This window comes from Spermophilus citellus, assembly GCF_964194105.1.
Source record: "Spermophilus citellus genome assembly, chromosome: 5".
In the NCBI taxonomy this organism is placed as follows: domain Eukaryota; kingdom Metazoa; phylum Chordata; class Mammalia; order Rodentia; family Sciuridae; genus Spermophilus; species Spermophilus citellus.
In genome coordinates this window covers 96,755,779-96,780,245 of record NC_138186.1, presented here as the reverse complement: position 1 = coordinate 96,780,245, position 24,467 = coordinate 96,755,779, and the positions used below count along the sequence as shown (strand labels likewise).

The window sequence follows — 24,467 nt, the reverse complement described above, 5'->3', positions numbered from 1 at the left end:
TACTATATCATCTATATTTAAATTATTTAATTGTCATAAACGTGACACTTAGGGGGTTTTTTTTGTAAACATTTACCTAGAAGATACTTTGCCTGTAGCTATTAGTTTTTATTATTACTTGTTTTAGAGCTTTGCTTATTTATTTATTAGTTTCTCCAGAGCTTTTCTTATTACTACTTTTCCTAAACCTGTTTTGTATCAAAAGTATGTATGTATTAGGACTATACAAGCATGTATCCTATATTTTGGGCTATTGGATAATATAGTAGTTCTTAAATAGAAAAGTTTTGTTATTAAATAGGTAAAATTAGTTATTATTAAATCTATATAACTCTTAATTTATGGCCATTTTTTCAGAGATATAGCAGCTGCTATAGATCGAATGGACAAGTATAATTTTGATACAATGATTTATGTGGTAAGTAATCACAATAGATATCAAAAGGTTATGACCCCTACTACATCATGAAAATAGCAGAGATAGAAATTATATACCATGTTGAAAAATACAGAAAAATAATTTTGTCAAACTCAAAATTCAACATTAAATATAGTTAAGGTAGCAACCTTTTTTATATGTGGTGCTGAGAATCAAACCCAGTGCTTCATACATGCTAGGCAAAGCTCTATCACTGAGCTACAACCCCAGCCTGGCAACCTCTATTTTAGAACGACTTTGTGTGTGTGTGTGTGTGTGTGTGTGTGTGTGTGTGTGTGTGGTGCTGGGGATTGAATCCAGGGTCTTGTACATGCAAGGCAAACACTCTCCAATTGAACTATATCCTCAGTCCCTAGAAAAAAATTTTTTTAACTTAAAAATGAAAAAGTTCACATTGCTTTATAGTAAAAACATTGCATAAATCAGGAAAATTGTTATGTGAAATTAATAAATTGCACTGTAATGCAGTTGTTTTTAAAGAATTTTTTTGTTTTCTAATAGTTTATCTCACAAAAAGTTTTAAAACAGTACTTTTCATCCACCTATCCCCAAAGGTAATATCTTACCATAGTACTTTTCGATATCAGGACATTGACATTTGTAAAGACCTTGTTCAGATTTCACCAATTTTTACACCTCTCATCTGTGAGTTGGGTTTCATTAAATTTTATCATGTGCATAGATTTATGTAACCATCACCACATTTACAACATGAAATTTTTCTTTCACAAAGCGTACTTTCTGGTGATCAGCCACCAAAAAGTTAGTTTTCCTCCAACCCTAACCCTGTAATATAAATGGAATCATACAGTATGTAACCTTTTGAGATCAGCTTTATTCGCCCACTATAATGAATGTTCTTGAGATTTATCCAAGCTGTTTTGTCAGTAATGTTTTTTTGTTTTGTTTTAATGACTGAGTTATCTAGTTTGTTCTCCCCTTTCCTTCCATTTCATGTGCAATCTCTCTTTTTATTAATAAAAAGTTGCCATCAAACATCTTTTTATTTATTTATTTTTCATTACTGGGGACTAAACCCAAGGCCCTATACATGCCGTGGCAAGCCCTCTACCACTGAGCTACACCCCCAGACTTTTTAAAATTTTATTTTGAGACAGGATCTTGCTATGTTGCCCAGATGTCAAACTTGAGATCTTCCTGTCTGAGCCCCTAAAGTAGCTGGGATTACAGTATGCACCACCATGCCTGACTCAAACATCTTTTTAAAGTTTGTCTTTGGTCTTCTTGAAAATAAACATCATAATAGCTGAGAGAGAGAGAGATTTAAATAGAAATCACAGAAAATTAAAGTTCATATTTCCTCTTGACTTGATGGAGTACTATGGCCCTTATTTCCCTCTCTTAGAGCACTCAGTTTAGATACTTTTTTATAGGCATCCCCTTTTCATATTTATATTAAACATACTGATTGACAATGACTTTAGTCTGTCAAAACTGTTAATTTGATTCAGGTCCAACCTAGTTTTGTATAATTATTACTGTATTTTTATTTTAAATATTTTTTTTCCCAAGACAGATAAAGGGCAAAAAAAGCATTTTCAGCAAGTATTCCAAATGCTGAAGATCATGGGATATGATTGGGCAGAAAGGTAATGTCTGCATGGTTCTTAATTGCTGCCCAGGGTCACTAAGTATTAGGTCCGCTAAGCCTGAAAATGTACCTAGAGAGATTTTTATTCAGACTTCAGATCTTTGTTTTAAGTTTTAGGGTGGAGAAGCGGAGTTGATTTTTATATTAATTTATGTTCTGATAGTATGTTTTTGTTAGATATTTGCCATCACTGTCTAGATTTTCAGAATTCTGAATCCCCCCCTTTAAAAGCAACTAGTAGTTTAATCACCTGCTAGTGGTTATCTTATAAAATAAAGCTCTCTGTTTAGTATGTTTGGGGCTTCAACAAGTCACATCTTGTTTTATTTTATTAATTTTTAAAACTTCACCATGAGGGGTAGTTTGTGTTCCTCTCTGGGAAGAATATTTTGGTATACTCAGGATTACCAGTTCTTTTTTAGCTTTCTGTTGACTAAATGCCTGTGCATTTCAGGTGCCACCACGTGCCCTTTGGAGTAGTCCAAGGAATGAAGACAAGAAGGGGAGATGTCACTTTTCTGGAAGATGTCTTAAATGAGATTCGACTAAGGATGCTACAGAATATGGCTTCCATTAAAAGTAAATTCACATTTTGTTGTTGAAGTCATACCTTACATGCTACTTTTATGTTTTACTAGACTTTCAGGCAATGTGATATAATTGTCTGCTGAACTTTCCCTGGCCATGTCAAAAGTAGCTTTCACTGATTTTTAGATGCCCAAGGTAACAGACCTGCTGCTCATGAATTGTTTATTTTAATAATCTGAATAGAATCTTAATCTTCTTTTCATGGACAGTTCATGCATCGTCATTCTGTTGTCTGGGTTATTGTGTGAGGTTCCTATGTTACAAATTAGATACAGGTCACAAGCTCATATGGATTTATTTAATCTCCCTTAGAAAAATAAGTGTCAGCTATTCTAATATTTTACAAGGCATATCTGTAGGAAAAATAAATTCTTATTTCTTCCCTTTAATGAGGCAGGAAAAGTAAAAATTAGCCTAAACTAGGAAGGTAAAGTGCCCACTCTGAACTTGTTTGGTTTTAATTGTCAGCATGCATTTTTGGCAGATTTTTTTCTCCACCTCTATCTGTGATCTTGGCAGTGTCAGGCAGGTTAAAGAGAGCTGCCTTTGTCTATTTCAGCAACTAAAGAACTCGAGAACCCACAAGAGACTGCAGAGAGGGTTGGGCTCGCAGCGCTCATTATTCAGGTCTGTTTAGATGTCTTCTTATGAGACCTTTTTGTCTGGTATTAGAACAAATCCTAGGGCTAAAGATTCACTGTCATTGTAGGACTTCAGAGGTTTACTCTTATCGGATTATCAGTTCAGCTGGGATCGTGTTTTCCAGAGTCGTGGGGATACAGGAGTCTTCCTTCAGTACACGCACGCCCGCCTCCACAGGTGAAGAGAGACCACAGGGAAACCACTGCCCTCCCCTAGGTTGGGACCTGGGTGTTGTAGTTCCAAGACCAATAGCAGGCCCTGTTTGTTGGGTTTTTCTAGCATCTCCTATTCAAAACCAGTTAAAGCACAACAGACCTCCTGTTGTTGTTGTTTTTAAACATTTATTAAGCACCTACAAGAAATGCCTTTATGTATATTAACCTTAATTAGTTCAAAATCATGCTGCCAAAGAATGTATTATTGCCTACATTTTACAGATATAGAAACAAATCGAGAATTTGAGGATTCAAATTGAGATTCAATTTTAATTTCTCAATTGAGAAAATGGAGGATTCAGGTCAAATATGTCAGCACTGAAGTTTAGGGCTATGTTAAGGAGATCAAGACGGTATATTTGAGGTAATGTTCATCACCTACAGTTGTGTGTCCTTGGATGAAGTCTATGATGTTTTTAACTTATAATAGTTTGGAAGAGACTTTTGGATCTGGTTATCTGAATGACCTCAACACTGCTTGCTTACAAGAGCCACAGTCTGTTTCAATTCTCCAGCATCTTCTCAGGTATGATGGTTTTTTAGTATTACCAAGTCTGCTTCTGCTAATTGAATTAACTGTTGGTTGGTATTTTTGCTGACCACTAAAAAGTATGCCCCAAAAGTGTTTTTTCTGCCTTTTGAGAGAAGATGAAGGGCATTACTCAAGATCAGTCTTTGAGTCTTAAAAAGGCTATCACCTCTGAATTAGCAGAAATGCCTGGCATCCACTAGCCCATTGTTTGGGCAGGTAAAGCCTGATAAAAGCATAAACTTATGGTTTTAGAAAAGAGCACCTTCTCACCCTGATAAGGAAAAATCCTCCTTTTGTGCAGCTTCTAAAAGGCCATACATCCTTCACTTGCTTGCTGGCTTCAGCTCGCAGTCTCTAATAAATCTGCCTGTCTGATGCCCCCACACTGGGCAGGAGGCCATACCTGTTAGACTTGTTAACATAGATCAGTCCCAAGAAGAATGTGGGTAGCTGAAAATAAGGCAGTTTTATTTGATTGCCAAACAGTAAGATTTACTCATGGGCAGCTAATTTGTGAAGGAAAATAAAACAACCTGATTTTCTTAGCCTTGAAGGCAGATTTTATAGATTATGTTCCTCAAATTGGCTGAAGGCTTTGTACATTCATTTTAACAGCCATGATTTAAGTCTGCTCTGGACTAGGCCTAAGGGGTAGCAAGATGATTTAGAAAGTCCCTGCATCAGGAATTTGTAAGAAAAATATGGATTTACCTTCAGATGTACACAAGTCTTTTTCCATATGCCCTCTACACTTAATGATATCAAGTAAGTCTTTTCATCCAAGGTCTCTTAATGTGTGCATAGTCTGTCTCTGCCAGCTCTCCCTATCATCTTTCTTTTAGGTTCGACGAGGTGCTTTTTAAATCATCTCAGGACCTTCAACCCAGGCACATTGTTGGTTACCTTCTAACTCTAAGGTATTTGATAATTTTCCTATTTTCAAGCATTAATGACATTTGAGACCTGATCCAACAAAGAACATTTCTTTCATTTAAAGATTTCCTATAAATAGACAGATCCCTTGCCCTAAAAAATTGATGGTTTTGCTGCAAGTTACAGGAATTTTTGCCAATTAGCAATTCAGTTTCATTTATTCATCAGTGACATAAAGTATAGTCACTATAGTCAAATGAATAGGGACAACTACCCACGATGATCTTGGTAGTTATAGCACAGTGCATATTTGTTGTGATAGAGTGAACATAAAAGACAATTTTAGCTCAGACCTGGAGGATCAGAAGGGACTTCTCAGGAGAAACATGTATCTAGGAAGAAGGAAAAAACAGAGTTGAGCAAGAACTACAAGGATATTCCTGGAAGGGATGACAGATGATGTCTGTACAGGCCTCTTTGCCATGTACTTTTTTTTTTTTTAATTTTATTTTTTTTTATTGGTTGTTCACAACATTACAAAGCTCTTGACATATCATATTTTATACATTAGATTGAAGTGGGTTATGAACTCCCAATTTTACCCCAAATGCAGATTGCAGAATCACGTCGGTTACACATCCACATTTTTACATACTGCCATATTAGTGACTGTTGTATTCTGCTACCTTTCCTATCCCCTACTATCCCCCCTCCCCTTCCCTCACATCTTCTCTCTCTACCCCATCTACTGTAATTCATTTCTCTCCTTGTTAATTTTCCCATTCCCCTCACAACCTCTTATATGTAATTTTGTATAGCAATGAGGGTCTCCCTTCATTTCCATGCAATTTCCCTTTTCTCTCTCTTTCCCTCCCATCTCATGTCTCTGTTTAAAGTTAATCTTTTCTTCCTGCTCTTCCTCCAAGCTCCGTTCATAGTTGCTCTCATTATATCAAAGAAGACATTTGGTATTTGTTTTTTAGGGATTGGCTAGTTTCACTAAGCATAATCTGCTCTAGTGCCATCCATTTCCCTGCAAATTCTATGATTTTGTCATTTTTTTATTGCTGCATAGTACTCCATTGTGTATAGATGCCACATTTTTTTTTATCCATTCATCTATTGAAGGGCATCTGGGTTGGTTCCACAGTCTAGCTATTGTGAAGGGCAATAGCAGGGTCAAATGGTGGTTCCATTCCCAGCTTTCCCAGGAATCTCCATACTGCTTTCCAAATTGGCCGCACCAATTTGCAGTCCCACCAACAATGTACAAGTGTACCCTTTTCTCCACATCCTCGCCAGCACTTGTTGTTTGACTTCATAGTGGCTGCCAATCTTACTGGAGTGAGATGGTATCTTAGGGTGGTTTTGATTTGCATTTCTCTGACTGCTAGAGATGGTGAGCATTTTTTCATGTACTTGCTGATTGATTGTATATCCTCCTCTGAGAAGTGTCTGTTCAGGTCCTTGGCCCATTTGTTGATTGGGTTATTTGTTATCTTATTGTCTAATTTTTTGAGTTCTTTTGTATACTCTGGATATTAGGGCTCTATCTGAAGTGTGAGGAGTAAAAATTTGTTCCCAGGATGTAGGCTCCCTATTTACCTCTCTTATTGTTTCTCTTGCTGAGAAAAAACTTTTTAGTTTGAGTAAGTCCCATTTGTTGATTCTTGTTATTAACTCTTGTGCTATGGGTGTCCTATTAAGGAATTTGGAGCCCGACCCCACAATATGTAGATCGGAGCCAACTTTTTCTTCTATCAGACGCAGAGTCTCTGATTTGATATCAAGCTCCTTGATCCATTTTGAGTTAACTTTTGTGCATGGCGAGAGAAAGGGATTCAGTTTCATTTTGTTGCATATGGATTTCCAGTTTTCCCAACACCATTTGTTGAAGATGCTATCCTTCCTCCATTGCATGCTTTTAGCCCCTTTATCAAATATAAGAAAGTTGTAACTTTGTGGATTAGTCTCTATGTCCTCTATTCTATACCATTGGTCCACCCGCCTGTTTTGGTACCAGTACCATGCTGTTTTTGTCACTATTGCTCTGTAATATAGTTTGAAATCTTGCCATGTACTTTTTGCTATTTAGATTTTCAGGGCAGTGGGTCCATAAAAGTATTTTAAGCAGAGGCACAGAAACATCAAGTCAGCTAGAGAGAGGGTAGAGATTGAATTGGGAGGCAAATCAGTGAAACTCTGATAGAAATTTTGTGGTTATTTTAAAACCTTTGAATAGAAGTTGAGTCTACTTTTACATAGCAACAGTATTAACTTCCTATAAGCAATTTTTTAATTTTTTTTTTAGTTGTAGATGAACATGATACATTTATTTTATTTATTTGTATGTGGTGCTAAAAATCAAACCCAGTGCCTCACACATGCTAGGCAAGCACTTTACCACTGAGCCACTGCCACAGCCCCTCCCATAAGCTATTTAAGAAAGGAAATTTTGCTTTTACTCAATATCTACTAAATTGGAGACTTAAACTATTTTTTTTTCAGTTATAGACAATAGACACAATTATTTATTTTAATGTGATTCTGAGGATCAAACCCAGTGCCTCACATATGCTAGGCAAGTGTTCTATTGCTGAGCTCCAAACCCAGCCTTAGGACTATTTTCTTGACTAAATTTTTTTTTCCTTAATATACAGAGGAAATAAAGCCAGAAAATCTTAGGAAATATCAGTCATTAAATGAATATCCTAAGCATCATTTCTCTGGGACATTGTTCTACTTGCTGCCATACCTGAATAGAAAAGGTGTTTTAAAGAAGAGTAGCTTGTGTGTGTGAAATGGATTGATAACTAGTCTCTAGCCCACCTCCTTACTCTACACAGGGAAAGGCCATGGCATATTATACTTTTTAATTTTAAAGATTGTCCAAGTAAATAAAAAGTTGTTAGAAAGGAATAACCTATATTTGTAAAACTAGCAATGAGGGCTGGGGATGTAGCTCAGTTGGTAAAGTACTTGCCTCGCATGCACAAGGCTCTGGGTTCAATCCCCAGCCCCACACACACACAAAATAAATAAATGGAGAAACTAGCAATGAAATTATAATATCAAGAACTTGGTAATAGAACCAAGACCAAAATTTAAAACTTGAGTTGTGTTTTAGTTTGTTTTAGAAAAGCAGTGAACTTCAGTCTCAGCTTTACAACTTTGGATACCTCCTTTAGTGCTTCTAAATTTTGACTTATTCCAATTTGAGGGAAAAGAATTAGATATAACATGAACTTGATAACAGGAAATTTCTTCTTGTTCCAATGATGATTTCTCTTTCTGTTTTAGTCATCTTGCAGCTGTGGCACACAAAACACTCCAAATAAAAGACAGTCCTCCTGATGTGGCTGGGGTAGGTTATAATGAATGTCTTTCCTGGAATCCTTAGCAGCCTCAGACCAAGATTCCAAAATATTAGTAGAATTTTATCAAATAACATTTTATTATTATACTATAGAAATATATTTTCTGATTCAGGTAATAATTAAGAATTGGAGTCTAACAACAAACGTTCATAAACTAAGAAACACATTTTCCTACATCCGTTATAGTTAAAAAGTTCAACCATTCTCACTCCATAAATGCCTTCTGTACTAGTCTTGCTGTAAGGGATTCAAGAATTTGTTCCCTTACCTATAGTAAACTCTAGGGCACTTGAAATATTATTCCTACTTTAAATCAGAAGTTAGAATTGCTTCTAAAACTTGCTGGTGCAGTGGCACATGTCTGTAATCCCAGCAGCTCTGGAGGCTGAGGCAGGAGGATCAAGAATTGAAAGCCAGCCTTAGCAAAAGCAAGGCACTAAGCTACTCAGTGGGACCCTGTTTCTATATAAAATTCAGAAAAGTTAGGGCTAGGGATGTGGTTCAGTGGTTGAATGCCTCTGAGTTCAATCCCCAGTATCTCTACTCCCCCCAAAATTATTTCTCTCCTAAAACCATTCTTATTTATTTACTTACAGGTAGCATGTTATTGAACATCTAATCATTCTTTGGTTTATTTTGTAGGCCAGACTTCATCTTTTCAAAGCTGTCCGTTCTGTCTTGGCCAATGGAATGAAACTTCTTGGAATAATTCCTGTATGTAGAATGTAATTTGTAATTAAAATGGTGTTTTAAAATGCTAAGTGAATTTCAGTTATTTGTTTTTAGATGAAATACGTATGACTTACCAACTTATTTAATCCTTATCCTTAACAAAGTAATGTGAGTTCCCTCATGGTCAATAGGTACTTAGAATTTGTAAAACTGTTGTGTCATTTTAAACTCAAAATATCGTGGTCTAATGGGGATAAAGAATTTAAACTATGACTTGATGTTTCTTATAGTGTCATTCTTCCAGAAATTAATTTTGGGCAGGCAGGGGGGAATCAAGGATTGAACTCAGGGGCCCTCGACCACTAAGCCACATCCCCAGCCGTATTTTATATTTTATTTAGAGACAGCAAGAGCACCTCACTCTTGCTGAGGCTGACTTTGAACTCGTAATCCTCTTGCCTCAGCCTCCCAAGCCATTGGTAGTCATGGCTAGTTCTGAAAAATAAGATTAAAAAAAAATTAAGCATCTTTTTGGCAGTATAGCTGACAACTACTCCCAGAGAGAACCTACCTCACACTTACCTTTTAGTTGATACATACTGGCAGCTTCCTATGTTAACTTCAGGCTGAATATATTTGAATAGCAAGAAAATTAATTGTACAGACATTCACAAAATGCATTTGATGAGGAATTTTTAAAAAAAAAAACTTTCTGTATCTACATATTTGTTATGTAGATTTTGTGTGACTTGATGCAATAACATGAGCTTGATTTAGATGAGTAGGATGTGATTTGTTTGATCAGCATGGCCATCCTCTGCCAGCATTTTCATTCACATCTTTTGTAAGTCATTCTAAGTGTTGCTAGTAGAAGTTTTCTGAATATGAAAATTTTCATCTCTTTTTATGAAGAAAAACAATGAGTCAAAGTTTTTCCAGTTGGAATAACCGTTGTTTTATATTGGCAAGTATGATTTACCTTCATCTAGAAGACTCATCCATACAGTCTCAATTTTAAGTGAGTTAGCTTCCATACTACTTTCTGCTTAAAATTCCCTTAGCACAAACATCCATAGAATAAAAATGTATAATAAGTACAACCAGAGATATGAAAAATTGTGCTGTCTGTGTAATAAGAATTGCAATGCATTCCACTGTCATTTATTTTTTAAAAATTAATTTAAAAATTAAAATAAAATGTACAATAGGAACATGTTTTATATGTGCATGCAGTATCATCCCTCTACACTTCCGAGACATTTTCTCCTTCCCAGATCAATTTGAATCTTAAGTGATATGACACATGGACAGTAATGGTTAGAGCAAAGTCTTCACAAAAGCAGGTCCCTGAAAAAAGACTCATTAATTTCTACAACCAAGAACCCTATAACTCTGATTGCTATTATTTAGATTTATTTGGTTTTGTTTCACTTAAACCACGTTTATAGATATTATTTGCGAACAAAGAACCTTGATATGATTCTACATGCTGAAAGAAATTGGTTTGGTTTTCTATGTTTTTGCATTCTTAATGGTCATATCTACATTACAAAAAAAGTGATTAAACAGAATTCATATAAATAAGTTTATTGCTGAATTTCCCAATTAACATTATAGAAACTTTTTTAAAAACACTGAAATTTAACAAATTATTGAGAGCCCAACATTTAACCATACTTTATAAAAAAAAAGTATAAAAGTGACATTAGAAATGTTTTTGAAAAAAAGTATACCTTCTAAGAGGAAAGAAATATGAACCAGACAATGAATGGCACAAATACAGCACTAAGTACTCAGTCAGTCACCACCCAGAATCATCATCTGAGTTATGAAATAGATTCCATTACACATTCAAGTTTGTTTCTGAACTAGCTTGTCTCGTTTCTGACTCTTTAAAGAGCTAGGTCTTTACTGCTGCTGGGACACAATATTGTATGTGAACCGGAGAACAAGGAAGGGCCATCCTTCTCCCCTGGTACCTGAACAAGAGAACAGTTAGTACAGAAATGGCTTTGGCACTTTAACCCTTGAACATTGTCCCACACCTTGTTACTTGAATATTGTAGCTTCACATGATTTTAATACCATATCATCTCCATACTTTTTATATACATTATTTATATATACAGTAATAAAATTCCTTCATTCTAAACAGTACAGCTTGAACCCAAACAGGCTCACGTTAAATCTCTGTATTAACAGTTCATTCATATAGCTTTCTTCTTGATTCTTATATCATACCGTTAATTGGTTCTCAGTTTAATCTACCTTCCAAGATTGACTTAAGGCTCTAGTTTAATGCAAATAGTTTAGTGATAGTAGAAATCTCTCCTGAGGCTCAAATCACACTCCAATGATTCTCTCTTTTGAAGCTGTTTCACCCTGATGGATGGATGTAGTGTCTTGTCTAGGTAATCCATAGAGATATATGGAAACACATACAAGAAGAGTACCTAGAGCAAAGGTAAGTGCTGAGAAGGAGGCAAAAAAAGAAAAAGAAAAGTTTAATTTGTGTTTGTGCTTTTAAGCTCTATAACAATAAATTTCTGAAAATTTTAAATTAAGTATTTATACTGTCATAAGAAATAAAGCTAAAGATTCTGTTTTTATGATGGTAATATTTAGAAAGTTTGTCCATTCTAGCACAAAGGAAAAAGGGGTGACATTCACTGATCACTGAGAAAGAATAGCTTCTATAATTTGAATATAAAATATAAATACATTGAATGCAAAAAAAAAAAAGCAGTGTGTGGGGCTGAAGTTGTGGCTCAGTTGTAGAGCGCTTGCCTAGCATGTGTGGGGCACTGGGTTTGATTCTCAGCACTGCATATAAATAAATTAAATAAAGGTCCATTGACAATTTAAAAATATTCTTAAAAAATACAGTGTGATGTGGCTTTTCCATGATATCAGAAATATGGAAAAGTTTAGAGTAAAATACACTTGAACAAAATTCAGAGTTAGGTGACCAATTACTCAAACCACTGAAAATTTCTGAATGGGAAGAGATAAAGTGGTGATTTAGTGTATAAAATTACATGTCCTGCAATACTTTTTAAATCTTTATTCTGAAAATCAGAATACAAAAAATGGAATTACCACTTGTCAAAACTTGGCATGTAAGCATTATATAAATAAATGCTTATAATGAAATTCCATCAAAAATAGAACCATATTCTATATGGAGTACAATGGCAGCGTCTTAATAGCTTTTAAAAAAATGGCATGCAGAGAAATGACATCAAGCTATGATTTTAATTCACCCCTAAAGAGAAAAGACCAGCTTTGCCTTCAAAAAAGAGGGGCAGTTTTTATCTTACATCTAAATAGTTAACTGAAAGCATTTTACACTGTTACCAGATTTTCTTCAGGAGCAAGGACATAAGAACAAATCAGAACTACAATTAAAAGTTCACCTAACAAAAAAATCACCCAAATCAGGTAAGAAAAACATCTATGGAATGTCTGGAGATACCTAACACTGAAGTTTTAAGTGGTTAGCTTTATATAGGCTACTTACTATGAGTCAGGCAGATTCCCTGCAAAACAACCCCAGGAGATAGTGATGTTATTCCCATTTTACAGATGACGAAACAAACATAGGTTATGTAACTTCTCCAAGGTTATACAACTAATAAATGGTACAGGCTAGATTTGAATCATACTATTAAATGGTTTTCTGCAGCATTACTGTTTATCTACCTGCATTTGTAAAAGGAATAAATTCTAAAATTAAATGTAAATACAGGCCAGGCCTATACTTAACAGACATTTGATAGATTTTCCTTGTGTGTTAGTTTTATAACATAGAACTGGTAAATAGTGAAAATGATTATATAGCATAAAGTACCCTAAAAATATTTACTGCTTAAGTAATTCAGAAGCCAACTGAATGGCAGGAAACTTATATTAGAAGGACTAACATAGCAGTGGTGTCAGAAAGCTAGCTATAATATTTAACTTAATTACATGAGAACAAAAATGTTTAAATGAAAAAAATAAATCTTTATAAAATAGAAAATAAAAATCTAGACTTGGATTATTTTCAAAACCAATTCACACCTAACCAAGTCCAAAACAGGAAAATATAAGCTAAAGAAGGAGATGAAAATGTTTTCTGTTTTCTTCAAAATAATCCTAACTAATTTAATCCAAGTATCATTTTCTTGAGTACCATTCATATTAGTTGTCCCCAAGAATCTATGGGGCTTTGAATCATACTATAAAATGGTTTTCTGCAAAATTACTGTTTATCTACCTATTCCTATTGTAAGAGGAATATCAAAATTTGTACATGTTCTAGTCCCATATATTAAGTGGCATATTTGCATGCAACCTACAGACATCCTTCTGTATACTTAATTTATAGGTTACTTACCATACCTAATAAGTGGTTATATAAATAGCTGCTCTACTAGATATAGTTCAGAGGATAATGACAAGAAAAAGTCTGTACAGATGCATTTTTCCCCCAAATTTTTTCTAATGGCTGATTGAATTCATGGATGCAGAACCCACAGATAGGGAGGGCCTACTGTTCACCCTGATCATTCAGGTCATCATGTATCTAACATCTCTGAAACAGAGAAGCCATGATTGAAAAAAAAAAAAAAAAAAGCTCTTTTTAATACCTAAGCAGTCCCCTCACTTTCACATAAAACCCAGCATCCCTCAGCTTCAGCTCTAGGACCATTTAAAAAGCCTAACTATTGCCTCCTTACATTCCACACAATTGTGATTTGTAGTAAGAAAACTAGGAATTTCTACAAACAGCACAGCCAACTGCCATTTTTAATGAGATGAGTGAATCAGTAGGTGAAAGGTTCTTCCATGTTAACAACTAATATAAACTAAGACATACTTATCTGTAATCCAAACAGCATCACTGAAGCAATGGTAGAAAGGACAATGGCTGCTGCTGCAGAAAAGCCTTTCATAATGTTGTCTGTGTACTTGACCACAACAGAAGTATAGAGGCCTCCAACACTTGCAAGAACTTGAGATAGAGAAAGAGAAAAATCTTAACACTCAAATAAATAAAACATTCCATAATGATGAGCTAATTTCATTCCCAGAGATGCTACACTAATTTACCTAGAAAAAATACTATTTTCCTTAGAAGCAGTCAACTGAGAGTTTGTACTAAAAGTATAGTAGTTCCTTCATAAATGTTTCTTGGATGCCTAATAATCTATTACTAAATTGTAAACATTTATTGCTATCACATTTGACACTTTTGATTATGAAAGAAAATTGTTTTGGGGTAGAGTGCCACAAAAGAAAGTCAATAAAACCAAAATTATATTTTTGAACTGATATTCACAGTATCAAAAGAATAATGTCAAAATGCTATAAAGGTTTAAAGCAGATATCTAACCTTAAAAAAAAAAAAGTAAAAAGGATCTACTCGTAACCTTTAATTCCTGGATACTTACAGATAACAAACCAGACATAATATGTGTAACCATAGAAAAATCCTTTTTCTTTAATTTCAGCTCCATCTGACAAGTAGGCGCCAACTAATGTCACAACAATTCCTGACAGATACATTTGAATGTTTCTCACCCAAAGGGAAGTGTCGGAACTCTTTAAGACTTTTTCAAAATACACTCCTGAAATAAGAAAATTAGACAAGAATATATTAAAGATTATTATGAATTAATTTAAAACATTCATTTAGAACATACCCCAGAGATATATAAAGTATATGATTTGAGGCACAAACATTTATTATGTAGGTTATGACACATGATATACTGAATATTACGAATGTGCACTTTTACACTGAACATGAGGTTTAATAACTAAGAGTAACTTTAAAAGCTATATTTGACAGGAGACTATTAAATTATTGTTAAGAACAGTTTCTGCCTTTATTGTAGCAGTAAGATAGATCACAAAAGCTTATTAATGCACTAAAAGACTCGAATTGGTCAGCCAAAATAACTATACTATTAAATTATCTTAATCACACCCTTGTTGCAAAATAACCATAAAATCACCAGTTAAGAGTTTTTCCAGTGACATATCCAAAATAAAATTTGAATAGGACTTGCTGAGTAAAGACATCTTCCTATATAAGTTCATATAATGTCAGAAGGACCATAAACTAGATAATAAACTTTGTGTATATGTGCATTTTTCCCCAAGTTGTGGGTCCATCATTTTTTTGTTTTGAGATACTCAAAGTTAGTATGATTCCCCAGACTAGAAGTCGCACACCAGTATTAAGTTTTTTATTTAAATGAATGCATGTTTGACAAGGAATTTAAGATGTTTAGATATAAATACCATGTTAGACTTAGGAACTAGTTCTCAAGTACTCATCAACCAAAATGTTTAATGAAAAATGATTTTTTTTATGAAAATATGTTAGAAAGAGCCAAAGAATGGGGGGAAAACTGCAAAATAGATATACTTATTTCTACTTTTGATTTTATTTCTGCAAAAACTACTTAATTATTCAGTGCTTAGTTTTTCTGATTATAATATTCTAATTATTAAGTTAGTTATTCAAATAATAATTCTTCCCACCATAGAAGAATATTCTCAATTGTGTATTGATGCACTGATCTAAATACAACGGTGGACACAAAATATTTAATTGCTCAAAAAGTTTGCTAAAAATCAAAAGTATATTATTTGGGGAAGGGTGACTATTTCTGTTTCTGATTTGTTGGCTCCTAAGAAAAAAAGTTTAGCATGATACTGGTTAATTAAGTATAGTCTGCTTCTAAAACACCTATTTCAAGTAGTATATTTCCATATCCTACCTGTCTTCCTAGTCAAAAATAAAAAGTCCTAACACTTGAAATAGGTACAAATAACAAAAAAAAATATAGGTATAACTAATATATTCTTAAAGAGGTTCAAGTTTTATTTCTGTTGAAAATATTTCTAAAACACATTTCATTTCTCACATTGCACTTTAGCATTCATTATCTTTTCTTTATTCATTGGAGTTGTCCCTACACATATGTCCCCAGACTTTCTGTTTTCTTGATGGTAGTGATTTTATGTTCTCTTCTCTCCCTTTTTAGATACTATGATTTTGTATGTTTTCTGAGTTATACTCCATCCACCTCCTCTTTCTGTTCTGTAACTCCTAGTCTGTTGAAGCAGAGGACAACTTGAGGCTATAGGCAAAAAAGACACCAAGCTGGTCAACATTAACATCCTACTGGAGCTAGCATATACAGGAAAATTAGAAAATGTATTTTGAGCTCTCTGAAGGCCAATTTCTTCCATTTTTCAGGAGTCTGTTTTCATTTACTTCTGGATTGTTGGCTATAGTGAGATAGTCAAAGATGAAAAAAGTATGTTCTTAGAAAGCTAACTGCAAGTCTGAATAATAACTGAGGTCTGAACTGAGTCAAACAAGGCCACAAATTTACTAGAAATAACAGCTGACACAAAACTATAAGATGATAAAGCTTTAATGAGAATAAAATTGTTATGACAAAGCAAGATAAATTAGGTCCATTTTTACAAGTTTTGACTTCAAAAAAATGTAACAGGTAAAATGATATTTCCATAACTTACCTGCAAACCCTGAGCACAATACAGCAATTGCTATAGCACCAAACCCTAATAATGGATTCTGTTCCACCTGAAATATTAATTTAAAAGTTACTTTCAGTCGCTAACAAATAGAATTTATCCAACAGTCCACACAAATGAATTAAAAAATCAGTGGTACAGTTCTACCAAAAGTATATTCATATCAGGTATTCTATAGAATAAGACAGGACCGAACAAAACATAAAGACCGTTCCAGAAATTAACCAGAACACTTAAGTTAAAATGTATCCCTAAAATCAGACATAAGATATGCATAATATGACATGAATATCTTCTGTTTCGTAACACCAATAACTCTAGCATAGAATTTTGCATAGTTAGCCTGAATCTTAATTTTCATTTGTCACCACCCTAATTCATACACTTTATAGCATCAATCCTAGAACTTGTTTATTCCCTAACAGCTTGAGGATGAAGTGCTGGTTTTGAGACTCCCCTCTTTATCAAATATAGTATAACTTCTGTACCAAAATCAGTGCTGTATATTGAATTAATAAATATGATGATGATACACAGCTCTGGCTGTTAAATAATTTCATGTATAAGAAAACTGACAAATATACACTGTGAGACATGTGCCAATAGATATATGTAAATGGGGCCCCAATCTACTGTTTCAACTTTATTTTCTCTTTCTTCCCTAAATTAATCTCCAGGAGTTTTCATCTGTCTCTCCTGAAAGATACTGTTTCAATGTTGCTGAAATTAGAGGGCTGACACTTGACTATAATGTAACAAGAATACACCTTGTTCAAAATAAATAAGCCTAATGTAAGGAGAGTAAGTACCTGAGAGAGAAAGCTTGGTCTAAAATGTTTGTATGATGATAAAAGGAGAAACAGAAGACACTGTAGACCAGTGGTTCTCAAAGTATGGTCCCTGGACCAGCAGCAGCAGCATCACCTGGGAATTTATTAGAAATGAAAGTTGTCAGGCCCTACCCCAGACCTACTGAACCATAAGCTATGGGAATGGGCCCAGCAATCTGTTTTAAATAACCTTCCAGTTGCTTCTGATAAATGCTAAAATTTAAGAGCCACTGCTATACTATAAACTGATTAACATAGATGCTTTCCTAGTAAGATCACAAGACTGGCATAAATACTAGGAAAAAAATCTTACTGTGAGATTATCACTAAATCTGCTGGGAAGTTCAGACTAGTAAAAATCAGTGTCTAATAACTTCTTGACTTGCTTTCCTGCCAATTTAGTCTCTACAGTTAGGAAAAACAGTGATAAAAACAGCTTCTCTGGACTTAAATTCTGATAAGAACTGATAGATGATGAGGTAGACATAACAGAAACTTTGGAAGAAAGCAACCTTTTTATCCTAGCATGAGTGATAGCCAGACACAACAAGTTAAAGGACATGCACACTGTTCTTGAATAAACAGAATTTAATAAACTTCCAGTTAATTCCATGGCTAGTGGGATGATGGTTCGAGACATTATGAGTTTCTGAAGAATGAGGTACTGATGAAGAGTTTAAAAGAACACATAAAGAAATCAACATGACCGCTGGGGTTGGTGGCATACACCTGTAATCTCAGTGACTTGGGAGACTGAGGCAGGAGGATCATAGACTTGAGGCCAGCCATGGCAACTTGAGACTCTGTCTCAAAAAATAAAAAGGGATAGGGAGTATAGCTCAGTTATAGAAGGCCCCTGGGTTCAATCCCCAGTATCACCAAAAACACAACAAAAAAAGCAACATGACTGCTTGAGGGCAACTTCACTGAATTCTGATAATAGAACAAAAGAACTGAGGTGCAGATCACCAAGAAGAATATATAATAAGGAATTTCAAAACAGTATCAAGAAACTAAAAACTCAGAATAAGTAGGGCCTTATAAAAAATACCTTAAAACATTAAAGAGAAGTGATGTCCAAGACTTCTGATTTGCTATTATAAGAATACCTTGCTAAGTAAGTTCAGAAGTCTCTTTACCAAGAAATTTAGAAATAGAATAATGCTAGTACTAAGTGATCAGCTGATATTGTTGTATAGAGTACTAGCCAAATGTTAAAGCAGACTTAGATAACTTGAATTTATGTCTAATGGTCATCATTGGAAAACAGTGTGGTTTCCTATTACTGTTAGATATGAGGTATCCCCAAAAGCTCATGTGTGAGACAATGCAAGAATTTTCAGAGGTGAAATGATTAGGTTATGTTTTAGCTGGGTGGTAGCTGTAGTCAGTTAGGGTGTGGCTGGAGGAGTTGGGTCACTGAGGGTTTGACTTTGTGGTTTATATTTTGTTCTCTCTTGCTTAAAATATTACAGAATTTTCTAGAGTGGCCCAAAGTAGGGTAACCTGCCCTATAACTTGCTTTAGCTAACACCTTTTTAATATACATTACCTATGTGAGGTGAACCTAACACCTTTTCTATTGGTGTGAGGTATCAAAGTTAATATTTAACATTTAAAGGTTTGCTCTCAAATTATTCCTCTACAGTTTTATAACTGAATTAAATGTGTAGTGCATATCTGATAAATGTTTTGAAATGTCACCAAGAACATGAGCATGCTTCCACATCATCTAAAGGTAATAAATATTAATCTAAAACACATTTTCTGAAAATGGACAGTTGTCTACCAATTTAAAGAGGAACAAACTTGCTACTTTTATAAGTTCTCTTCACATTCCTGGCTGCCTGCTCTTATGCCTAAGAGAACCACAGTCCATTTGTTAAAAGTTGAAGCAAGGTATTCAGTTGTAGAGAGAAACCCCTTACTTTTAGAAAATCATTCACTTGAGTTTCTCTTCCTACTTCTTCTTGGGGAAGAGTTATCAGTTATTAATGATAGAGGCATAGAGTGTTTTCTTAAAAATCAGGTATGTAGGGCTGGGGATGTGGCTCAAACGGTAGCGCGGATCACCTGGCATGCGTGTGGCCTGGGTTCGATCCCGAATACCACATACAAAGATGTTGTGTCCGCCAAAAACTAAAACAAATATTTAAAAAATTCTCTCTCTCTCTCTCTCCTCTATCTTAAAAAAAAAAAAAAAAAAACAACTCTTAAACGAGTTGTCTATACACATGGTTTCCATGTCTCATTTCCTATTCACTCTTTAAAAAAAAAAAAAATCAGGTATGTATCTTAACATTCACTCTTAACTTTTTAAAGGGCTTTTTTTTTTTTTTTTTTTGCCTATTATCGTCAGCGAACAGAATACTCATCCCCTGTCATCCATATCATTGACAGAATATGTGCCAAAATATGAGAGACTGAGTTGAGAAAGAATGCAAACTAGATGGGCAAAATTTTCCTTAATATATATAGTCTAAAAAAGTCTACAAGTTCTTAATATATTCACCATATGGAAGTTGGCACAGTTGTAATCACAAATTAGCTACTAACTATCTTCAGACAAGTTACTTCACCTCTTTGAAAATATTATATTTTGTCATCCATAAAAGAAAGGGGATATTGTCTAAGGCACCTTCTGAATATAAAATGCACTTTAATACTTTTCTCTAAGAATAAAAGACAATAAGTATTACTATCCTTTATAATAGTATAATGCGAAGGGGGTAAAAGTCTATCAATTAGGCAAAGTTTATTTAAAATCATAGAAATTTAATCATACAATTTGATGTCTGAGTATATAAGATAGGAAGCTTCCTATTTTAGTTATGGTATGCATTTTATTTCTTACCACCACTTTTGTAGCTTGAGCTGGTTTCCACTGTACAAGGGTGACTCCGCCACACAGCATAAAAACTGAAATCCATTGTAATTTGCTGAGTGTCCGGTTTAACATTAAAACAGTACATAAAGCAGTGCAGGGAATCTTCAATTGGTAGGTCACCTGGAAACAAAAACAATTAATAAATTCAGCAAAAATTAGCCTCTAACACAAATATATTATTTCTGATGCCATTAACAGAAGTATTGAGAAAAATTATTTCATAACATGAAGCCTTCCTACTCTAAAAGTATTTTTTAAAATTCAGAGCCTTTGATTATCATTAATGCCGCTTACCTGGTATACTGCTGCATCCAGATTGCTAAGAGCTAGGAAAGCCATGTTGTTCTGAACGGCATACACTAACGATGGCACACTTAACTTCATCAGTTCCTTGGGGCTCCCCAAGACGTTTTCACTTAAAGATGTCTTGAATCTACCCAGACTACCAGTTTCTCTTTGAAAAGAAAAGTAGGAGATGAAAGGGTGGTAAGGTAGAAAAATTTAAAACATGGTTTAATAAGATTCCTATCACATAGGATAATAATACTGTGTTAGGTCTACTAATATAATGTAGCACACTTTAAAAAATAATTTCCAACTAAATTTATATTTATTCAAAGAAGTATACTAATGATACATTCCCATTTTAAAAATTAAAATTTCCCAAGCACATGCTGTAATTGTAATTCCAGCTACTCAAGAAACTGAGGCAGGAGGATTCCAAGTTTCAGGCCAGCCTAGGCAATTTAGCAAGGCCCTTTATGAAAATAAAAAATTTAAAGAGCTGCAATGTAGCTCAATGCTACATAGAGGACCCCTGGGGTTGAATTCTTAGTACCATAAAAAATACTTTTTAAAATTCTACTTTTGTTATTAATTTTTTTTTTTACTTCCCCTCCCTCAATCCTCCCTCTTCCATGAGGGATCCAATTCTTACCCAGGGCCTACCAGGCTATTTCCAAAAACTGGGAAGTAAAGACTGACATGGGAGCTCTATCATTATTAATTTCTATGTGATGATAACTAGGTTCATGACCATCAACTTCTGGTCAACTATCTAGGAGTTTCTAAGAATATTAGGTAATAAGATATCAGGAAACAGAATTGCTAATAGAGATTACCTACTTAAACAATCCTCTGCCACTTTACCATATTGCATTAAGTTCACTCTTTTAATTGATCAGACCATATTTTTAATAGTCTTTTTTTTTTCCAAATTACACTTTAAGAGCAAAAAAAGAAAAAGGCTTCAATAGAATGGAAGTTACTTAGATTAGTGATCAAGTCAACAGTATTTGTAAATTAACTTTGCTTATAAAATAGACATAAATATATATGCATAGTCTCACAAAATTTAAGTCAAACCTGTATAATTCTATAAGAAATCTGAATAATTTACTAATAACAACAGTAACCTATATCTGTAATGTACAAAAAGTTTACTACCCGACTGCACATTGATTATGCGTGCTCTTAACTATCCTTATTTTTGCTTAGGTGGATTGGCTAATCTGGCTCATATTTCCTGTACTGTAAATCAGTTTATTTCCTGAAAATAAAAATAAAGCAATATTTCATAATAAGCATCAATATCTCCCAAAAAGTGCTTTATCAAAATGGTTCTGAATGTAACATACAGTACCCTTATTGAGGGCCAAAATATTGTTTTGGTAAGATAGCTCTATTTTATGGTAATCAGAATGTGCCTCTGTATTTTGGGTTAACAAATTAAAATCAACAGCTGCAAACTCAATTTTTCATATTTAAATAATGGAAACATAATTAAGTTCTGAGGGTAAGCAAAACTTCATTATGTCAAATTTATACCTGTAGCATTAGTCTATCCCCCAAGAAAATGATTAAGACAGTACATCTGGCCTAGACCACAGAAACAAAACTTATCCTTCTTAATTACACATCATTTTTTACTGCCAAATTCAACAACCTCCACACCACAATGTTAATCTATATGCTGAAAAGTAATACACGTATAACTTGTTAGTGAACTACAACCTATAGCAGAAGTGGGAAGGGGAATACCAAAAGGATTGTTCTACTGAAAAGATTTGGCTTTTGTTTTTGTTTTGTGGTACTGGGGATAGAACCCAGGACCTTGTCCAAGCAAGCACCCCACCATTGTGCTATACCCCAACCCTTTGTTGCTTCTTTAAAAAATTTCAGATGTCCTACTTACTTTCTTGACATGTTAAAGGGAATATAGGGAATAATTTTTTTAAAGAATGTTTTCTCAATTATAAATTTGTAGGAAAAAAAGATTAAATTAAAAAAAAGTGCCACAGAGGTCTAACCCAAGAAACCATCTTTAATGATGATGAGTTAGGAAACGTAAGTAAACATAATTAACTAACCAGAATCACATGAAATCATACAGGCTATGTGAAGTACAGGAAACTACTTTTAGAAGGGTAAAATCTGAGTAACACACCCTAAAGGAACTACTGAGGTATCATTTGTACAAATACCTCCATACTCCACCTCCTCGTGTATCCATTTATCTCTAACAAAAAGTTCTTCTAGCTGACTTCATAGGTTACAACATAGTGGCTATTCCTTTCCTTAATCACCAGCTACAGGCAATGCCATTTTACCTCCACCCCTCAGAGATGGAAACCTTCATGGTACTAGTGGCTTTTTTGGCTGTCCAGAGAACAGAGTTGGCCTCTGTACTGTCAGAATATGGGTCACTTAAGGATCAAATTGCTAGTCTGTAGAACCACAAGACCTGGATGAATAAAGGTTGTGTGATCCCTTTCCTCCCTGTCAATTTTTCTATATCTTACCTCCCACTTTTTCAGTTTTTACATAAGAAGGGCTTTGCAGACAATCTGGTAACTCTTTTTCCTTCCATGTAACAAACCAGTAAAGTGCTGTGTAAGGATTGACCACCATTTCTTCATCTTTTTTGGCCATACATAATCTACTTATTGGATGCTTAAAAGCTATTTTTCTTCAGAATCAGGAAGGTTTAGGTATCTTTTTATGGCACCTTCTCTAATACAGATAGTAGAGAAGTCAAAGTATACCAGAATTCTAAATACCAGAAAGCTCCAATTTTGCTGCAGTACCTCAGAATTATAGCAACATTACATAATTATACATAAGATAGTTTTGAAATAAGTTACAGAAGCTTAAGACCAAAAGCTCAAGAACAACAACAACAACCAAAAAAGTAGAAAGACTTACGAGGTATATGAAAGAATAAGTGGAAATCTTACCACACAAAGTTTCAAAGAAGGGGTATTATTAAGTATTAATCAGATGAAATCCCGCTAATTTATTAAGAGTACAGACTTACAGCTACTTAGCTTTACTCACTAAAGTTTATTAAAAAAAATAAATAAAAGTAACAGGAACAAATACCTACCAGAAAATACTAGTAAATCACCTTTCCTTTTGTTTTACTATTAAGAAACAACTGATGCTAAATATACTACAGCCTAATATACTATAGAAATAATAAATAAAACCTAAAGGTTGTTTATCCTGGCTTTTTTTGGGGGGGGAGTCAAATCAAAAAATACCTTTTAATAAATACCTTTTGTTAAAAACGAATTTATTAAATTTAATAGGAAGAAAAAAAAGCCATCCTGGAGGCATCACAATACCTGAATTTAAATTATATTACAGGGCTATAGTAACAAAAACTGCATGGTAGTGGCATAAAAATAGACACATAAACCAGTGGTACAGAATAGAAGACAGACACATAGATAAACCTACACAGATAATAGTTATCTATCTGATCCTGGACAAAGGTGCCAAAAACATACATTGGAGAAAAGACAGCCTTTTTAACAAATGGTGCTGGGAAAAATGGTTATCCATCTGTAGAAGACTGAAACTAGACCCTTATCTCTCACCCTGCACAAAAATCAACTCAAAATGGATCAAAGACCTCAGAATTAGACCAGAAACTATGCAGCTCAGAAGAAAACAAAGAGTCAACACTCTAGTACACTCTAAATGACTTTCTCAAAAGGACCTCTAAAGCTCAGGAAATAATGCTTAGAGTTAATAAATGGGATAGCATGAAATTAACAAGCTGTATAGCAGAGGAAATAATTAGGAATGTGAAGAGAGAACCTACAGAATGGGAGAATATCTTCACTAGCTACTTTTCTGACAGGATTCATATCTAGAATATATAAAGAACTTAAAAACACTCAACAAATCAAATAACACAATAGACAAATGAATTAAAGATGTTTCTCAAAAGAAG

General features: G+C 34.2%; 2 protein-coding genes across 4 annotated transcripts in view; one reads left to right on the top strand and one right to left on the bottom strand.

The window, feature by feature from the left end:
• The window catches only part of RARS2 (arginyl-tRNA synthetase 2, mitochondrial), an 82,409-nt gene that overhangs the window by 56,568 nt on the left and 1,374 nt on the right, over nt 1–24,467 (top strand). Inside the window, exons 12-21 of one of the 2 annotated variants that reach the window (XM_081296572.1) lie at nt 358–418; nt 1,973–2,049; nt 2,506–2,630; nt 3,199–3,266; nt 3,349–3,458; nt 3,927–4,022; nt 4,871–4,945; nt 8,202–8,265; nt 8,921–8,992; nt 9,863–10,027. In XM_081296572.1, the coding sequence (XP_081152698.1) occupies nt 358–418; nt 1,973–2,049; nt 2,506–2,630; nt 3,199–3,266; nt 3,349–3,458; nt 3,927–4,022; nt 4,871–4,945; nt 8,202–8,265; nt 8,921–8,992; nt 9,863–9,898 (784 nt within the window). In that variant the 3' untranslated portion in view covers nt 9,899–10,027. Of the gene's footprint in view, nt 1–357; nt 419–1,972; nt 2,050–2,505; nt 2,631–3,198; nt 3,267–3,348; nt 3,459–3,926; nt 4,023–4,870; nt 4,946–8,201; nt 8,266–8,920; nt 8,993–9,862; nt 10,028–24,467 lie in introns of those variants that run through there. The other variant, XM_081296571.1, reaches the window with a different exon arrangement.
• Nucleotides 10,577–24,467, bottom strand: part of SLC35A1 (solute carrier family 35 member A1) — a 32,774-nt gene continuing 18,883 nt past the window's right edge. The window contains exons 2-7 of one of the 2 annotated variants that reach the window (XM_081296574.1): nt 20,522–20,681; nt 20,195–20,347; nt 16,493–16,559; nt 14,386–14,562; nt 13,812–13,946; nt 10,577–11,421 (exon numbers count right to left, since the gene is read on the bottom strand). In XM_081296574.1, coding sequence (XP_081152700.1) covers nt 11,294–11,421; nt 13,812–13,946; nt 14,386–14,562; nt 16,493–16,559; nt 20,195–20,347; nt 20,522–20,681 — 820 coding nt within the window. In that variant the 3' untranslated portion in view covers nt 10,577–11,293. The remainder of the gene's footprint in view (nt 11,422–13,811; nt 13,947–14,385; nt 14,563–16,492; nt 16,560–20,194; nt 20,348–20,521; nt 20,682–24,467) is intronic. The other variant, XM_081296573.1, reaches the window with a different exon arrangement.